Genomic DNA, 18,444 nt, shown 5'->3' with positions numbered 1-18,444 from the left:
TGTGGTACTTCCTCTAAGACAACCTAGAACAAGACTAAACTGCCTTCAAAATAACGGTGCTTGTAAAACAGCCCAGACAATAAACACTCAGTGTTTCACTGTGAATTTAACATGCAGAACACTTTGTAAACACTAAACTACAAGATACCTAACAGTCATATACAGGAGTTTAAACACACACACACCACAGACACACACACACACCTTAGCCGCTTCTCCTTCTGGGTCGCAGGGGGAGCTGGAGCCTATCCCAGCTGTCAGCACGCGGAAGGCAGGATACACCCTGGACAGGTTGCCAGTCCAGAAGTTTAAACACTCAATCAAAATACGTATTTAGTTTTTTTTTTTTTTTTCTTTTCATGGGATTATTTATGTGCTGCATCCAGGCCCAGGTCATCCCGAGGGGCCTGAGCCACTAGGGGGCCTGGCAAATATTTATGAGGAAATCCAAAAATTCTACTAGCAGCACAGTGGAAAACAATTAATCTGTCATTGTGTTACAGCAAATCATATCCCTGATACATCTTTCCTGAACATTTGCTTCATTAGAGAGCTTGAAGAAGCTCTGCTGTTATCTCTCATACTTCTTCTTCTTCCACACGTTTCTGCGATTCTGTGGCCCGAATAACTTAACGTACAGACTCCGTTCAAACTGCGTTCCGAAGGTCTCGGCGCTGTGACTTGTGCTCTGTATGTTTGGAGTCGATCGGATTGGTAGTTTTTAATAAAATTAAGTTTAAAAGTTAAAATCCTCCCATAAGAAATGAACGGCGGAAAGTTCAGAGCTTCAGATTCTAACTGACATCAGTGACGTCACAGCAGGCCACTCAGTCTCACAGACACAGCCGATCACGTAGGGAATCGGCTTTAAAATCCTTAAACTTTCACCTAGAAACTCCATTCCAGTTTTAAATGGTAGAGAAACTCCTCCTTTCTGAAAGCTCAAAATATCTCATCACTTCATCCATTACCTTTAGAGTTATGAGCGTTTGTTTGGCACTAGGCCCAGAAAACTGCCCCATTCACTCCCATATAAATTTCTCAAAATCAGAATCTGCTTATTTCAGGATTTTCTCTGTGTTTAACTCGTCATAACTCAGACATTTTCTCCTCAATACACACAACATTACACCAAACTAATCCTCAAGGGGTCTCATCTCACACCATCTATCCGGTGAAGCGACAGAGTAAACATTTCCTGAGTTAGGACTGTTTGTTCAGAGGGTGCAAATCGGACTCAAACAAGGCTTCTCCACTAAGAGCTGCATAATAACAGAGTGACAGTTCATGACTCCACCCCCCAATACACACATCTCTATCTCTCACACACACTACAAACACACACACAACACACACCACACACACACACAACACACACACACACACACCACACAGACAGACACAACACACACCACACAGACACACACACACCACACACACACACACACACACCAGGCAGACACACACACACCACACACACAGACAGACACACCCACACCCAAACCACACACACACACCACACACACACACAGACACACACACCACACACACTCACACAAACACACACACACACCACACAGACACACACACACCACACACACAGACAGACACACCCACACCCAAACCACAGACACACACACACCACACATACACACACACCACACACCACACAGACACACACAACACACACCACACAGACACACACACACAACACACACACACCAGGCAGACACACACACACCACACACACAGACAGACACACCAACACCCAAACCACAGACACACACACCACACACACACACACACACAGACACACACACCACACACACTCACACAGACACACACACACACACCACACAGACACACACACACCACACACACAGACAGACACACCCAAACCACAGACACACACTCCACACAGACACACACACCACACACAGACACATACACCACACACACACGCAGGCACACCCAAACCACAGACACACACACACCACACATACACACACACCACACACCACACAGACACACACTCGCACACACAGACACACACAGACACACACACCACACAGACACACACAACACGATCAATTTGAGAGCTGTGCCTTTGTAGTTTTTACAGCTATCATATTCACTGTCGATTTCAATGTATAAAAGTTTCAAAACAGACCATTCTCTGAGTGGATGTAGCTTCATCATGGCAGGTTTATGTGAAATATATATGAGGTAATCGACTTGAGTGTAAAAAAACACTGAGCCTTAATGATGTACAGCTTTGGTCAGACACTCATTGGTCAGCTCCACTCATATCTCTCAGCCTGCTCATACATGAAGCCCGTTCAGAGACCATTAAAATCCCTAAATCTCTCTTTAATGCTATTTTTTAAGATAACAGACTCACTGCTGTGTTAATCTGGAGCAGTAATGATCCTGCCTGTCACATGTGAGATCTGCTGCTAACGGCTTGACCCTGCTGTGTGTGGCCTGTCCGGCTGCTGAGTATGTAATTAGAGGCCCTTCATATCACAGCATATCACATCAGATCTGCACATACTGACTAATGGGCCCTCGTCCATCTCCTCACACATCTGTGGTAGATGTTTGAGTGGCAGCTGTGATTTTCTGTGGTACTGAAGTTACAAATTCCAGAGTTGCTGGATCATCCTTGGGCTTTGAGTATATTATAGCTGTTCAGGCTGGATTTGTAAGCAGAGGAACCCCAGAGCAGGTCAGACCAGATCAGAAGAAGCTAAGAGAAGCCCAGTCTTAATCCATCATGAGTCGCAGCCCGGAAAGAATTTCGTCCTACCGCCGCCACTTTGAGGACACCACCACTTCGTCCTATCAGGTGCGGGTCAGCAGCCCTTCTCCAGTCAGGAGGGATGCTGGAAGATGCCGTTCTGCCAGTTACACCCGCACTGCAGCGGCGGCAGCAGTGGGCAGGAGCAGCATGGCTGTGGGCCGCAGGACACTGTCCAGCACACGCAGCAGGCCGCTAATGACAGGGTAGGTTTTGACATGGGTTGAGTGAAGGTTAGTCATTTCTTCTCTAAGCAGATTTTACAGAGGCATTAAATCCTGAAGATTATGAAACAGCAGCAATAAAAACACATTCGAAAATCCACATAAACAGGACAGATGGACTTTCACCATAATGTTCTCATCTTTTCTGGTACAGAAAGCAGTTGAAAATGTAACTGCAGTAAATATGTTCATTTAAAAGAAGGAACGTCCTGAAACCTCTGTGATAGTTTGGTGAGTAAAAATCAAATTTACACAATTCCCTCTTTACCCCACATGGAGTGGATCAGCCAACATGTTTGGTGTCTGAAGCTTGCCTGTTTAGTATTATCCTGAAACTATAAGGCTAATGTGTCTAATGTAACGAAGGCTTATAATTAGTATTATGGTAGTAATTGTAGACAATATAGAGGCTTCATTGTGGCTGCTAATGCAGTTTTTTGTTCTTAAAGATATAAAGATACATAAATATGTCATGCATTGTCAGAAACCACAAGCAAGTCTGTTTAAGATTACTTAACAACTGGTGCACCATTTGAGCAACGATGTGGCGGATTAGGCACAAATTTAATCGGTATATGCTTCAAATACCCATTAGCTACATTAGCCTCGTAGCTCCAGTGCAAAACTAAAGAAGCAAACCACTTGATCGACAAACATGTCTTAGCTGATAAACTATATTTGGGATAAGAGGAAAATGATGTAAAAGTGATTATTGACAAAAAATAATTGAATGAATGATGAGCTAAGAGCTCACTTGATTAGATGAAGGGACCAAAAATGTGAGCCAAAAATTTGTAGATATATTGATTGATTGTAGTTTACAGCATAAAGATATATAATTGTGCATAAACTTACATTTATTAAGCAGTAAAAAAAGGAGATGTGAATTAAAGCAAAATATGACAAAGTAGAAATAGAAGTATATCTATTTGCATATTTATGTACCATATGAGACAGATATGTTGTATTTACATGGTCGCAGGCACTGAGTGGTATGAGGTCTAGAAGCGCAGTGAGTCTAGTCTCAGCTGTGAGTATCAGCAGTGTTTACTGTGTACAGAGCGCAGTGAGTCTAGTCTCAGCTGTGAGTATCAGCAGTGTTTACTGTGTACAGAGCGCAGTGAGTCTAGTCTCAGCTGTGAGTATCAGCAGTGTTTACTGTGTACAGAGCGCAGTGAGTCTAGTCTCAGCTGTGAGTATCAGCAGTGTTTACTGTGTACAGAGCGCAGTGAGTCTAGTCTCAGCTGTGAGTATCAGCAGTGTTTACTGTGTACAGAGCGCAGTGAGTCTAGTCTCAGCTGTGAGTATCAGCAGTGTTTACTGTGTACAGAGCGCAGTGAGTCTAGTCTCAGCTGTGAGTATCAGCAGTGTTTACTGTGTACAGAGCGCAGTGAGTCTAGTCTCAGCTGTGAGTATCAGCAGTGTTTACTGTGTACAGAGCGCAGTGAGTCTAGTCTCAGCTGTGAGTATCAGCAGTGTTTACTGTGTACAGAGCGCAGTGAGTCTAGTCTCAGCTGTGAGTATCAGCAGTGTTTACTGTGTACAGAGCGCAGTGAGTCTAGTCTCAGCTGTGAGTATCAGCAGTGTTTACTGTGTACAGAGCGCAGTGAGTCTAGTCTCAGCTGTGAGTATCAGCAGTGTTTACTGTGTACAGAGCGCAGTGAGTCTAGTCTCAGCTGTGAGTATCAGCAGTGTTTACTGTGTACAGAGCGCAGTGAGTCCTTACAGCAGCAGTTATGATATATTGCACAGTGTGTATTAACAGCTCGGTTCAGACAGCAGCAGATCAGCACCGTCTCCACAGTGAGAAAACTCGGTCTTTTAGCAGTGGGTCAGCAAGATCTCCTATCTAATATTGTATGAATGAACGGAGGTTCTCTTCTCTAGCTGAGGCATGCAGTGTTATGACTGATGAACAAGGCAGAGAATAAACACCTCCTGACTTCATCGCGACTGGCAGTGGTTCATGGAGACGTGCTGGTCCGATTAGGCCGTGTTAGAAATCACACTCGCACAGCATGTTAATAAAACCCTACGTGATACATCGATGTGTCTGTTTTCAACACATTAGTCATTCATACATTTGGGTTCCAATGACATCAGGGGTCTTCAGTCCAGCTTTCAGAGACCTTCAGCCAGTCCAAGTTATTTTTTACTCTCTTCCAGCTCCAATCACACCTGAGCCAGGGATCCAAGGGCTCTAGATGCTGTTACCTGGCTCAGGTGTGTTAGAAGCTGGAACATCTGTATACATCCACATGAAATAAACATGGGGGTCTCTACAGACTGAAATAAATCCCCCCTTCCCATTTACATAATAGTTAAAACAAAGTATTAAAGTTTATTTATCATCCAGCATTATTACAGATTTTTACCTATTCAAATGTAGATTTTTTCTTTACTAATAAAGCTATTATTGTTATTATTATTATTAATAATAATAATAACAATAATAATCATTTTATTGCCTTATCTAAGCTCAAGGTGACGGAACCTGTGGGACATATGAAAACATAGAGGTATAAATGAAGATTCATCACCACACTTATCAAAAAGGAGTAATGGAGAAATAGCGCCGTTTTACCCAGAGCAGGCTGAGTAACGCAGTCTGGCTGATTGATTATAGATATTGTCTATTTATTTTCCCCAAATTCACACAGACAGCCCAGGGTGAAAGGTCATATGCTGGATTGCGCAGGTTTTATTATTTCATTCTCATGAGTTGGACTGGAGTTGGACTGATGTCACTGACCTGTGGATTCAGCAGATTACAGGAGACTGTAAAACTTTGCGCTGCAGACTCAGGATTAAAATCTAAAGTCTAAGCAGCGTGAACTGCCGATGTGTTTAAACTGTGCTGTGTTCACCGGTGGGCGTGCAGAGTTGGGGTGGGCACGGTGTGTGTGAGTGCTGGAGGAGCAGTGATCGATCTGGATGCTGTTGCTGCTGAAAACCAGAAGTTCCTCAGCACCAGGACGGGAGAGAAGAAAGAGATGGTGGCTTTAAACGACCGACTGGCGGCCTACATCGAGAAGGCAAGATCACCCCCCCCCCCCTCTCTCTCTCTCTCTCTCTCTCTGTCTTTCTCTCTCTCTGTCTCTCTCTCTCTCTCTCTCTGTCTTTCTCTCTCTCTCTCTCTCCCTCTCTCTCTGTCTCTCTTTCGGTCTCTGACAGTCTATGACTAATGGAGGCTTAGCTATCCAGCAATATTAAACCAGCTGGTGTGAACCTTCTTACTAAAAATCTCAATCAGATAAAAATTTACGCCTGATCTGTCCTAACAGTGTGACCCTGGGTCAGGCTTGGATTGGTCAGTTTCGTTTCACCAAGGGCCGATTTCAGTCACTGATCTCTGCTTTGCTCTATAGGTCCGCTCTCTGGAGCAGCAAAATAAGCTCATGGAGACTGAGATTGAAGCCCTTCAGAATCGCTTCTTGAAGCCCACTGGTCTACGCATCCTGTACGAGGAGCAGCTGAAGGAGCTCCGCAGAATCGCCGATCAAATGAAAGTGCAGCGGGTACTGAACGACGAGTTTCACCCTAATGAAAAAGATCTATAGTTATACTACAGGAACTCCACGAGTCTCTATCCGAGACTTGCTCTGTGTTGGTATATAGGGTCAAATACAGGAAGAATAGTTGTACAAGTTCATGTTGACATTGTCAAAATAGCCACTTGTTACCTTCAGGCTCCCGCTGAGCTGTTGAGGGTCAGAAAAGGGTCTTTTTAAAGCCCAGTAAACGTTCAGGTGTATCACTTTAGACTCTTTTTCAGGATCTTGCTGTTGCTGCTAAAGACGCAGTGGCTGGTCAGCTGGACATGATGAAAGTGAAGTACGAGGAGGCCCTGGAGCTGAGGAAGAAGGCCGAGCTGGACATTGAGGCCTTCCGCCCAGTATGGTCCAGTTTTGTTTAGGATCCATCATTATCTCTAAAACCCACGAAACCTCCTTGTTTATCATGTGACTTTTTGACTCTCCTCAGGATGTTGATGCTGCCACCTCTGCTCGCATTACGCTGGAAAAGCAACTGGACAACCTGGAAGTGGAGATTGAGTTCCTTCAGCGGCTCCACAAGGAGGTGAGGAATTAGGTCAAAATTTACTCCAAACAGTCGCTCATATGCAGAAAACTGCATATGCAAATAACTTTTGCACATGACTGTAGATACGACTGTCATAGTGTCATAAACAGTGTAAGCAGGTCTGTTTGAAATGTACTAACAACTGAGCTTAGTTTAAGGCCAGTGAGTGATGATTTTCAGCATGTGATTGTTGTGATGATTTCAGCATGTGATTGTTGTGAGTGATGATTTTCAGCATGTGATTGTTGTGAGTGATGATTTTCAGCATGTGATTGTTGTGATGATTTCAGCATGTGATTGTTGTGAGTGATGATTTTCAGCATGTGATTGTTGTGAGTGATGATTTTCAGCATGTGATTGTTGTGATGATTTCAGCATGTGATTGTTGTGAGTGATGATTTTCAGCATGTGATTGTTGTGAGTGATGATTTTCAGCATGTGATTGTTGTGAGTGATGATTTTCAGCATGTGATTGTTGTGAGTGATGATTTTCAGCATGTGATTGTTGTGATGATTTTCAGCATGTGATTGTTGTGAGTGATGATTTTCAGCATGTGATTGTTGTGAGTGATGATTTTCAGCATGTGATTGTTGTGAGTGATGATTTTCAGCATGTGATTGTTGTGAGTGATGATTTTCAGCATGTGATTGTCTGGCTGATTGAATGTGTTTAAAGTTTAATTGATTTTTGGCTGAACTAAAACTTTAATGTTCCTCAAGATGAAAGTGGTGAATGAATATAATGTCCTGTTTTCTCAGGAAATCGAGGAGCTGATGAAGCAGGTGTACGCAGCCCACACCTCGCTCCAGGATGCTTACGCCCTGCCTGACCTCACTGGCGCTCTTCAGCAGGTCCAGCTGCAGTATGAAGATATCGCGACCAAAAACCTACAGGTGGGTGAACCAGTCCTGGACCTCCAGCCAGTCCACAGTTTTGTTTTGTTCTAGTAAGGGAACAAAAAAGATCTATGACTTAGAGTAATCAGTTTTAGTGCTGCAATGAACCTTTTTTTCAAAACAGGTTCTTTAAAGAACCACATACAGCAAGTTGGCCATCATACAGATTAACCTTTAACCCTTCAGAGAACCTTTTGAGTTGGAATGGTTCTATTTGAAGAACCTATTTTTAAAGGTGTCCCACACCTGAGGCAGGTCATCAGCATCAGCTTATCTGTGTTAGGTGTGATTGAAGCTGGAACAAATTAAAATGGTTTATTTTCTCCAGGAAATGGACTCTTGGTACAGAACTAAATTCGACGACCTCACGGACAAATCAACAAGACACGTCGACACCGTCCGAAGCGTCCGAGAAGAAATCGCAGGCGCAAAGAAAGATGTGATTTCATTACTTTTACATTTTAAAGATGTTTTTATCTGCTTGAAATTATTTATTCATACTACTATTATTGTTATGATCGACAATTTCTATTCATAGTTGCATTATTATTGTTATTATTGTTATATTGTTATTATTGTTAGTAGTGTTTTTAGTATTATTACACTTGGGAAATGGTGATTGAATCAATACAGCACTGTGCAGAAGTCAAAGACCACCGTTTATTTATTTTATTTCCAATGTAAACAGTCATTAAATACAGGATCTTCCTTTTTCATTATCAGGAAAAAAAAGCAGAAAACATGTTCAACCGAACAGAATATACAGATGCTTTTCAATTTTTCAATATTTTTGCTATTTTTATTTGCTTTGAACTGCCTTTCTGACAGTGTCTGTTCTTTTCTGGCTCGGTTTTTCAAAGAAATGTGCAGGGAGGTTTTTCCACACCTTCAAAGTTCAGTTTTAGAAACTACTCTGTAAATCTCCTTTGACTTTAACTTCCTTTATGCAAGTGGATTATCTCAAAATGAACACCTGGTACTTTATGGCAGTTTTAAAAAATCAAGCAATCAATCAATCCATAAATCAATCCATTAATCCATCAATCAGAAGGTCTCTGGCTTTTGCATAGTGTATGTAACTGTTGTGTTGACTCATCTGACATATTTGAATCTTGTAAATCCAAAGTGTCATATTTTTCAGCATATTGTGGTTTTAATTTTAGTCTAAGATCATTCTGTTAAACCCAGGATTAAAGAGTTTGGATTAAACGTTATGTTTATTTGTAGATTCAAGGTAAGGAACGTGACTTGGAGTCACTGAAGACCAGAAATGAAGCTCTGGAAGCTCAAATCCGTGAGAAGCAGGAGAAGCACAGGAAAGAGCTGGAGGAGCTGCAGGTCAGAAAGAGTTAAATAAGTCATATTCATTAGAGAGTCTGGGGGGGAAGGGGGGGGGGTGTGAAATGCCATAATCTAATGTTTTGTTTCCAGGCCAGGATCGAAGCCCTGCAGCAGGAGCTGAAATCCACCAAAGAGAAGATCGCTCTCCACCTCCGTGAGTACCAGGACCTCCTCAATGTGAAGATGGGCCTGGAGATTGAAATCACCACGTACAGGTAAAACCACATGCTGAGAGATTAAATACGGGATTATGAAAACGAGAGAATCGGAGAGCAGCAGGAATGAAGAGCACTGCTGTAGGAAACTGGCCAGCTGGACTGGTCAGTCTAAAAACTGCAGAAGTCTGAAGTTCTCATTGCCATGTCAGTTTTATGTTCTCAGTTTCTTATCATTTTGTAAATGTGATTACATAATTAATCGAGTCACAAACAAGAAATAATCAAGCAAAATGTAAGAAGAGCCATAAAAGGGTCCATATCATAGAAACTAAACGTCCCTCACATTTTTAATGAAAGGAGTTTGAAGTGATACATAAACATTTCAACATGTCATTAACTCCTCATTACATCCAGACCGTATGTGGACAAAAACAGACCCACCTGTAAGGCCGCAAGAACCAATTCAATTGCACATATTCGCCTATTCAGCGGAAAGCAGTTTAGCCACGCCCACTCACACTGAAGTTATATAAAGAGCATTTCATCTCTGTGTGCTTTCTCTAAAGCGCAGCCAATCAGAACAAAGCTCATTAAAATACATAAAATACAAGAAGAATGTAAGGTCCAGGCTTTTAGAAAGTAATGACCATGAGGGTCCTGGACGGGTTCATGCAACAGTGGTCATTTAACGGAGTTGAACTATTTCCTGTTGTCTTTAGGAAGCTGATTGAAGGTGAAGACTCCCGCCTCAGCAGCATGGTCCGAGGTCTGCAGACCATGTCTCTGATGGCTGGCGGTGGACTCGGGGCTATTGGCATCGGAGGAGGCCTGGGGGCCATCGGTGCTGCTGCCGCTCTGGGGACCAGAGGCGGTATTGCAGGAGGCGTTGGTGTGGGAGTCGCAGGACTGGGAGGAGGCCTGGGTGCCGGAGGTGTCGGAGAAGGCACGACCCTTGATTACGGCAAAGAGCAGGCCGTGGAGATGACCGAGAGGAAGACCGTGCTGATTAGGTAACCGTGTTTTTCTTTCCCAAACTGCTGCTAAAGCACATTTAAAAGCACTTAAAGTTAAGCTCTAATCACACAAACTGTGCCACAAACCCTGGATATTGTGTTAAAACAGTGATGACACAAAACAACAAGTAGTAAATAAAGACTTCATGTCTGAGTTTGATAAACCCGGCCTTCGTTGTTTCTCTTAGAACAGTTAAAGCAGATGATGACACAGTTCAGAGAGACATGCAGGAGAGAACCTACTCCATCACTGGAGCAGCACAGGAGGAAGAGGACGAATGAATGTGCTTCATCTCTCTGAAAACCCACCCGCATAAACGCTTTCACAAACATACGCCCCCCCATTAACCCCCATCTTCACCCGACCTGTCGTACGGTTTACAGTTTTGCTCCCAACACTGTACCAAACGTGCAAATAAAGCTTCTTGAGCATCGGAGCGTTGCCTTGTGTGGTTTTTCCGTCTCTTATAACATGTGATCACTGTTAGGACAAAAAGGTTTCATTTCTGAAATGATCATTTCAAACAAAGCAAACTTATTAAACTCTATCTTTGATCCACATTTAGGCAATAAGATTTCATTCCAACACAGTAAAGCTAATTAATAAAGGCAATCAATTAAATTTTTTTGAGTTTATGAAGTCAAAACTATTGGTTTAAAGTTAGTTACACATACAGTTCTGTGTAAAAGCCCTCAGCACTGTTTAAAGTCATTCATCTGTGAAGGTGGAATTATTTCTTCTAACATTAGAACAAATATTCAATTCAACTTTATTGTCATTATACAATACAGCGTAGCACAGTATAGCGAAACGCTATCGGGCTACATCTCCAGTGCAGTAATAAAAGATAAATAGTCAACAGTTCAAAGACAAAAGACAGTAAAAGACGAAATGTGCATAGGCATTATAACAGATTATAACAGGTATGTTTGACGTATAGACAGTATGTGCGTAGTCAGATATTCAAGTGTATATAAACAAATACAGTAAAATGTAACAAGAATGTTCTTGTTTTTAAAAAGGTAGTTGTGAGCTTGGTTCTGGATTTTTCCTCAAGATCTCTGAGACTTGCATGGATTTCTTAAGTTCCATCACCAGCTCACCTGATTTAACTGTTCATTTGTTGATGATAACTACAGTCAATACTGGGCTTCTGTGTTCATTTTTGCTTTAATTGCAATTTTAGCATTTTTTGCCACCCAAATCATGGACACGAATTGCTGAGGTGAACGTCACTGAGCAAATGGGTTTATTTTAGATCTCTGTTTCCATTAAAACCTTCACTAACACAAACATTACACAACAACCGCACTGTGACAACGTTAAAGTGAACAATGACTCAGAAACCGATGTAGCAGACTGTCGCTACAGCTGCTGCTGTGAAGCTAAACAGCTGCTGTCACAAACATTAGCAAATGGGACAAAACAGCCTGACCTGCTGACAAAAACAAGCCTTGCTGTGTCGGAAAGGCTCTGAGCCAATCAGCAATGATTTGGCCCTCGTCTGATTCCCTCAGGTCTCCATAGCTGCCCATTTCTCCTGCGTCTAACTCACCTGTGAGAACCAACTGTTCTTTTACTGCCAAATTATCCCAGATCTTCACATCCTGTTGGTACGAGATCGTTATTTTAATCCTCTGCGTCTCATCATGTTTTGACTCAGGGTTGTATGAGTCTCATATTCCTTTAAATATCTTCATATTCAGACACCAATTCCGTTTTCTGCTGAGACACGTGGCTCTTCAGTTTGTACCTCCATTTACAGCCAAAGCCTGTTGGCCATTTTAGAATAAATAGTTACCTAGTACCTTTAACCTTGGACCATTGTTCATTTTAGGGACTGTAAAGTAAATCATGACCCCTAAATGAATGTCCTTAAAAGGTTCTTGAATTGGATGTGCAGGAATAACTACAGAACCTTTTTCAATGTTTCAAAAGGTACTTCACACTTTCATATCTTCTTAAATGGTTCTTAAAAGGTGCTGTAGAGAACCAAAGGTCGTGTGTGACAGTTTTAATATTCTACTTAATATTCTATATTAAAATTCAACTAATATTCTTCATCTCATGGCACACATCCTCCTCCTCCTCCGTTTACGTGTCCTCACTCTCTCCGTGCGACACACCCATGCCGGCTGGTCAGCTGACTGGACGGGTCCAGCAGGCACTCAGCATGTGTGTGAGGAAGGGAAAGAGTGTGTGAGAGTGGCTGAAAGGCGGACCACCTTGACAGCTTCATGTTGGCCTCCAGCCTCACACACATAATGTTTGGCCTCATTCCATCCAGCTCTGCTTTTCTCTCTGTGTCTGATTCGGAGCGATCGCTTCCTGCTGGAACATGCCAAACAATCCAACTGTCCAAACTCATGATGGTGTGTGTGTGTGTGTGTGTGTGGTGGGGGGGGGGTTTCAGGACCTGAAGGTGAAACTCCACCATGCGTGCATGTATAAAATGTGGCATGTGCATAGTATTGCAAATAAAACTAGACCAGTGACTCCGCCCTCCAGAGGATGAAGAGTATTGCTATATCCAGTATATAAAGAATATTTACTTTAGTATATAATGTTTAACTGTATATTATCAATTTCAGATTCAGGTCTGATGATGAGAGACACTTTTTAACTTTCATCATCTAAATGTAATAACATGACTATATGCCTACTTGCCTATACCTACGCATGGAATATTAATATGACCATATGTGTTAAATATATAGATGTACCTATGTGTAATCTGAATTTGCATAACATCTAAGAAATGATAATACATTATATGCAATATTGAGACAATGTGTATAACTTGTAATATTACCATATGCATTATGCACATAGACACACACACACACACACATACATACATACATACATACACACACACACACACACATACACACACACACACACACACATATATACATGCATATAGACTCTATATAGATCACTAGCTGTGACAGAAGCTTCTTATGAGCAGGTCAAATCCACCTGAGAGTCTGAACTCGAGGTTCAGTGGAAGAAATAAGACCAAAAAAGCTTTTTTGCTTCAGTTCCAGAAGTCCTGGTCTTGGTCTAGATTCCTGACAAACCTGAGTCTTGTGTGTTTTCTTGACAGTAGCATTTCCTCCTCACACGCCTCCCATGAAAATGCTGCCTCTTTCTGGTGGTAGATCCATTTTCTTTGATGTCAGCTGTTGCAAGAGCTTCCAGGAGGTCCCGTGATGGCTTGTTAGGATTGTTGGGGACTTGTTTATCCATCCTGTGGTTCGCTGTCAGCCTGGAACTGCTAGGACGGCCTGGCCTGGCCGTGTTGGCCGTTGTTTTAAATGTTCTCCACTTGTAAATGATCAGGGGGAGCCGCTGATTTCTGAGTGTTTTGAGATCTTTTTACATCCCTTCCCAGACTCAAATCAACCTACAACAACCTACCATCTCCTTTCTGAAGGCCTTACTTCAACAGCCAAGAGCAAAGCTGAACTAACTGTCTGAGGTTTGAATGAATGGCGCTCTAATCATTTACGGCTGATCTGCTACACCTGATTCTAATTTAAGGCATTTTAAGCAGCAGTAAATGTGTGGGCGTGTTATTATATATAATAATATATATATATATATAATGTTCATATCTGTCTGTAATAAAATGTCTCAAGGATTATAGAGATGTAAGTACCTGTAAATAAAGTAAATTCAATATAGAATAAGTGCATAAACATTTCCAGCACCACTTTGAAATAAGCCTAGCTTTCTTAAGTGTTTGTGAATGGTTTAAAATTAGCTTGTTAATGTTTCTTCATTTGGTCAGAAGTGCTTTATTAGTCATTAATAAGCAGTTACATCAAGCTATTATAGCTGATTAATAGGAAAATATGATATAGCTGGCAGATTTACTGGTGAACTGGAGACATCAAGATTCTTTAAAGCTTTAAGTGGGTTCACTATTCGACACATAACAGTGAACTGATGACCTTTTTTGTGTATGTGTTGAAAATGCTTAAAAATGCTTTTAAAGTCCTCATTAATAACTATTAATAAAGTCATATGAAAGCATTCCTGAACCATCTGTAAGGGTGGTCTTATTTTAAAGTGGCAAAAAGAAACATATATATATATATATATATATATATATTTATAAACATTGAGGCTCTATTTTTTAGTAAAAAGCACTTTAAAAGCCAGGTTAGCGCTGTTTTTACTATGTTGTCTGAAGATGTTTGTCCTGAACGCATATGAAAACAAGTAGCCACACACACACCGGTCTGTGTGAGGAGTTTAGACAGCTGAAGAGCACAAAGAGCAGCCGTGGACACACTGAGCCGTGTAGAGTGTTGCCGTGAGCGAGCAGTCAGACCGGAGTGGTCTGGATGGTGAGAGGAGTGTGTGAGTGTGTGACAGCAGAGTGAGATCACTGTGACACTCCTGATCGGTCTCACTGCGCTCGGCTGGATCTGAGTTTGATTGACTGAAGGGGCCAACAAAGACACCAAGACCACCAAAACCATTTTACCACCACAGACGTGTCCAGGTGCCTCTTACTGTCTTAGGTCAGTCCAAACACATTTACCTGGATTCACTGGATGGAAAAAGAACTGTACAAACATCAACTCACAGGGCACATCTCCTCACAATGCACTGCTGCCATTTGGCCTCTGACTCTACTCAAAGAAAAGGGTTCTTTAGGGTGAGGCCATAGAACAAACACTTTGGCTTCCTTAAAGAACCTTCAGAACTTTCAACTGAGTTCTTTAAAGAACCTTGCATTGAAAAGATATATTCAGTACCATGGGAACACATTATTCACCTTAGAGCACAGAGCTATTTGTCTGCACTCTCAGAAAAGCTGGTTCTGTAAGGGTTCTATGGTACAGAAACTGTTCCTATACAGAACAACAAGCATTCCAGGAAGCCTTTGCATGATTAAGGGATTTTTGCATCATTAACAGCATCTTCAGATTGATGGAGAACCTTTTTTGAAAGGGGTTCTATATAGCACCCAAAAGAGTTCTATCATCACTTCTATTGTGATGATGTCAAGCTTGTAACAAACCCTTTTGGGTGCCCTAAAGAACCCCTTTTTTTAAAAAAAGGTTCTACATAAAGCTATAAACAACACATCCCCATCAATCTTAAGAAACTTTTCAGGACCGTTTATTCATGCAACATGTGTGTTTATGGTTCTGTTTAGAACCATTTCCTTTACTGAAGAACCCTAAGAAATCAATATACCATCTAAAAATATCAGATTATGGCAGCCATCCAATTAAACAAAGAAGCTGCTGGTTTTCTCAGGACAAGACTGACCACCCCAGAGTCCAGACCACAACGACTCAACCAACCTTTAAGACTGAACTTGTGTTCCACTTTGTGGAAAACATGCCTGCAGGTTTTGTTGAAAGCTGAGAGTGACTCAGCGGAACAGAGCGGCACCTGTAATAAAGGCAAAGAGTGGACCACTAATCACTGCATCAGCAAGATATTTCATAAAAACATGGAACAAATGATGGTAAATGTTGTTTTCTGCTTTTCCCCCTAACACAGATATTTGAATAACTTGTATTTATTGGCTGTTTGGACTGGAAATGAAATCGAGGAAGAGTCGCCTCTGAATGTTACACAGTGCAGCAGAGCGGCCGATGTGCAGTAACACTGTTAATGCGTGTAAATGTACATCGTAAGTAAACCTGATTCAGAATCGGATTGTTACAATAAAGTAAAACAATATAAATAAACCTGTCCAGGAACAGCCCATCAGCACATCTGGCCTTTGCTTTATGTTGTCCTGCTCTGATGCATCTGATTCAGCTCTTCAGCTCATTTCCAAGCCCTTCATGAAGATTAAATATTTTGCTGAAGGTGAAAAGTGAGAGCAGGACTGGGATGGCTGGCTGCGAGAGAAAGAACCAGAGGCCACAGCTGCGACACTATGGCTTAAAGGCAACATATGAACTGCAGTGAAGTGGAAACAATGGACTACAAGCCACATTACAGAATTAAAGCCTGGACCTCAGCTCAAATATAAGAAACAGCTACAAGGAAATCACATTGTTTGCATCTTTACCTGCAAGACTGAAAGGTGAAGGCAAACATTCCTGCAGCTGTTTAATCAAACACAACAGTGTCTGGCTGTAATGGACACATTTGAATGCATCACTTCATCAACACTAATTTAACAGTATTTACCCCAGTGTAAGACCAGTTTGACCCAGTTTGAGAGATTGAGTCAATCCCATAACACATCCTGTCACAATTAGGGTGAATACACAAGGTAACAAAGTGGACTAGTAGCTCTTCTGATCAGCCCAATTCCCAGGAGCTCAGCTGATTTTCACAATTATGCAGATGAATCAGAGCCTCTCCTGTGAGGAGGACAGCATGATCTCCCTTTTTTTAGAGGTCATCATTTCCACAAGCTCATTCCACCTGATTCAGCAGCACAATTAATGGCCGTCCTCACATTGTTACTCCACAGATACAGAGATTAAGGGAAAAAACCCAGAAATGTCAATCGCCCTAATGAGGAGCCTCAGAGTTGCTCCACGCAGCCACAGCGGCCGAGGGTTTGTATCATTAGGCTGGTAATCGTGGTTATTGGGCTTCATCCCCCTCCAGCCCATCATCATGCAGGAGAAACGCATTAGCATTACTGCAAAGACAAGAGGAAGACCAGCTTTAACGATGTTATTCATGCATGTTCTGGAGATTAGACTCCACTGAGACTCCACTGAGAGCTCAGTCTTCAGATCCACACCAACACAGGTGTTTGACTCCTCAGTGTGATCAAAGCTGAATCCAAGAGTACTTTTGTTTTCAGGACTTTTGCGCTGTAAGCCCAGATAAGTTGAATTTACTTAAGAAATGTATCATATGTGATGAAAACCTGAGTTAGAATAGCTGTCATTTCTGAGTGAGGCTAACATAAACACGTTTGTTCAACTCCTACATTCCAATCATTTTAATTTAATAGCATCTTGGAATGGCAATTTAATTGTATGTCTCATTAGGGAATTGAGACATTTCCTGCATTTAAGTGATATTAACCACTTTGCCAAACACCAAAAGGTTAGCCTTTACTGTGAATGCAGTCACTGACCAACACAAATGCCCACTCATCAACAAAGAGAACGATGACCTTCACACTTAGCCAACAACACGGCGTCAGGCAGTTGAGTAAAGCATATAAAATGCATACGTCTGAGGAAAGGCAGCCTGGGTGGAATGAAAGCACAGAGAGCCTGAGGACAAAATGACTGCCCTCCCGTCCTGCCGAATGCTATTGGAAGAATGACCATCAGGGCCTCCTCACCATCACCAACCTGCTCTCCTGCTCACTTGTGCTGCAGCACCCTCAGTTACATCACTGTGCCATCCAGATGGACCAGCACTGAGAAAGGATGGGACCGTTTCAGCTCACTCCCACTGTTCATAAAGACTCAGAGACTGCCTCAGTCAGAGACTGCCTCAGTCAGAGACTGCCTCGGTTAGAGACTGCCTCAGTTAGAGACCGCCTCAGTTAGAGACCGCCTCAGTCAGAGACTACCTCAGTTAGAGACCGCCTCAGTCAGAGACTGCCCCAGTCAGAGACCACCTCAGTTAGAGACTGCCTCAGTTAGAGACCGCCTCAGTCAGAGACCACCTCAGTCAGAGACTGCCTCTGTTAGAGACCACCTCAGTCAGAGACCGCCTCAGTCAGAGACCGCCTCAGTCAGAGACTGCCTCAGTCAGAGACTGCCTCTACCACTGCAGTTTCTAAAGTTTATGATATTTAGTTTATTAAACTGTAAACACTGTCTGACCAGAGGAGGACGGGTCTCCCCTTCTGAGTCTTGGTTCCTCACAAGGTTTCTTCCTCCAGTCTGAGGCAGTTTTTCCTCGCCACCATCGCCTCTGGCTGCCTCACTGAGGGATTATATGTTGTAACTGTATGTTTTCAAACTTC

At 42.3% G+C, this 18,444-nt stretch overlaps 1 protein-coding gene across 1 annotated transcript; it reads left to right on the top strand.

Moving 5' to 3' along the window:
- The first annotated feature begins 2,776 nt into the window (after window positions 1-2,776).
- zgc:172323 (uncharacterized protein LOC564165 homolog) lies at window positions 2,777-10,798 on the top strand. Its single transcript, XM_017687044.1, has 11 exons — window positions 2,777-3,006; window positions 5,906-6,059; window positions 6,393-6,542; window positions 6,800-6,919; window positions 7,009-7,104; window positions 7,867-8,001; window positions 8,333-8,443; window positions 9,232-9,342; window positions 9,436-9,560; window positions 10,223-10,513; window positions 10,705-10,798. The coding sequence occupies exons 1-11, from the start codon at window positions 2,777-2,779 to the stop codon at window positions 10,796-10,798; spliced, it is 1,617 nt and encodes a 538-aa protein (XP_017542533.1).
- Window positions 10,799-18,444: the final 7,646 nt, after the last annotated feature.

The sequence above is a fragment of the Pygocentrus nattereri genome, chromosome 19 (assembly GCF_015220715.1).
Source record: "Pygocentrus nattereri isolate fPygNat1 chromosome 19, fPygNat1.pri, whole genome shotgun sequence".
NCBI classification, from domain to species: domain Eukaryota; kingdom Metazoa; phylum Chordata; class Actinopteri; order Characiformes; family Serrasalmidae; genus Pygocentrus; species Pygocentrus nattereri.
The sequence above is the reverse complement of the archived record's forward strand: the minus strand, read 5'-3'. Positions and strand labels throughout refer to the sequence as shown.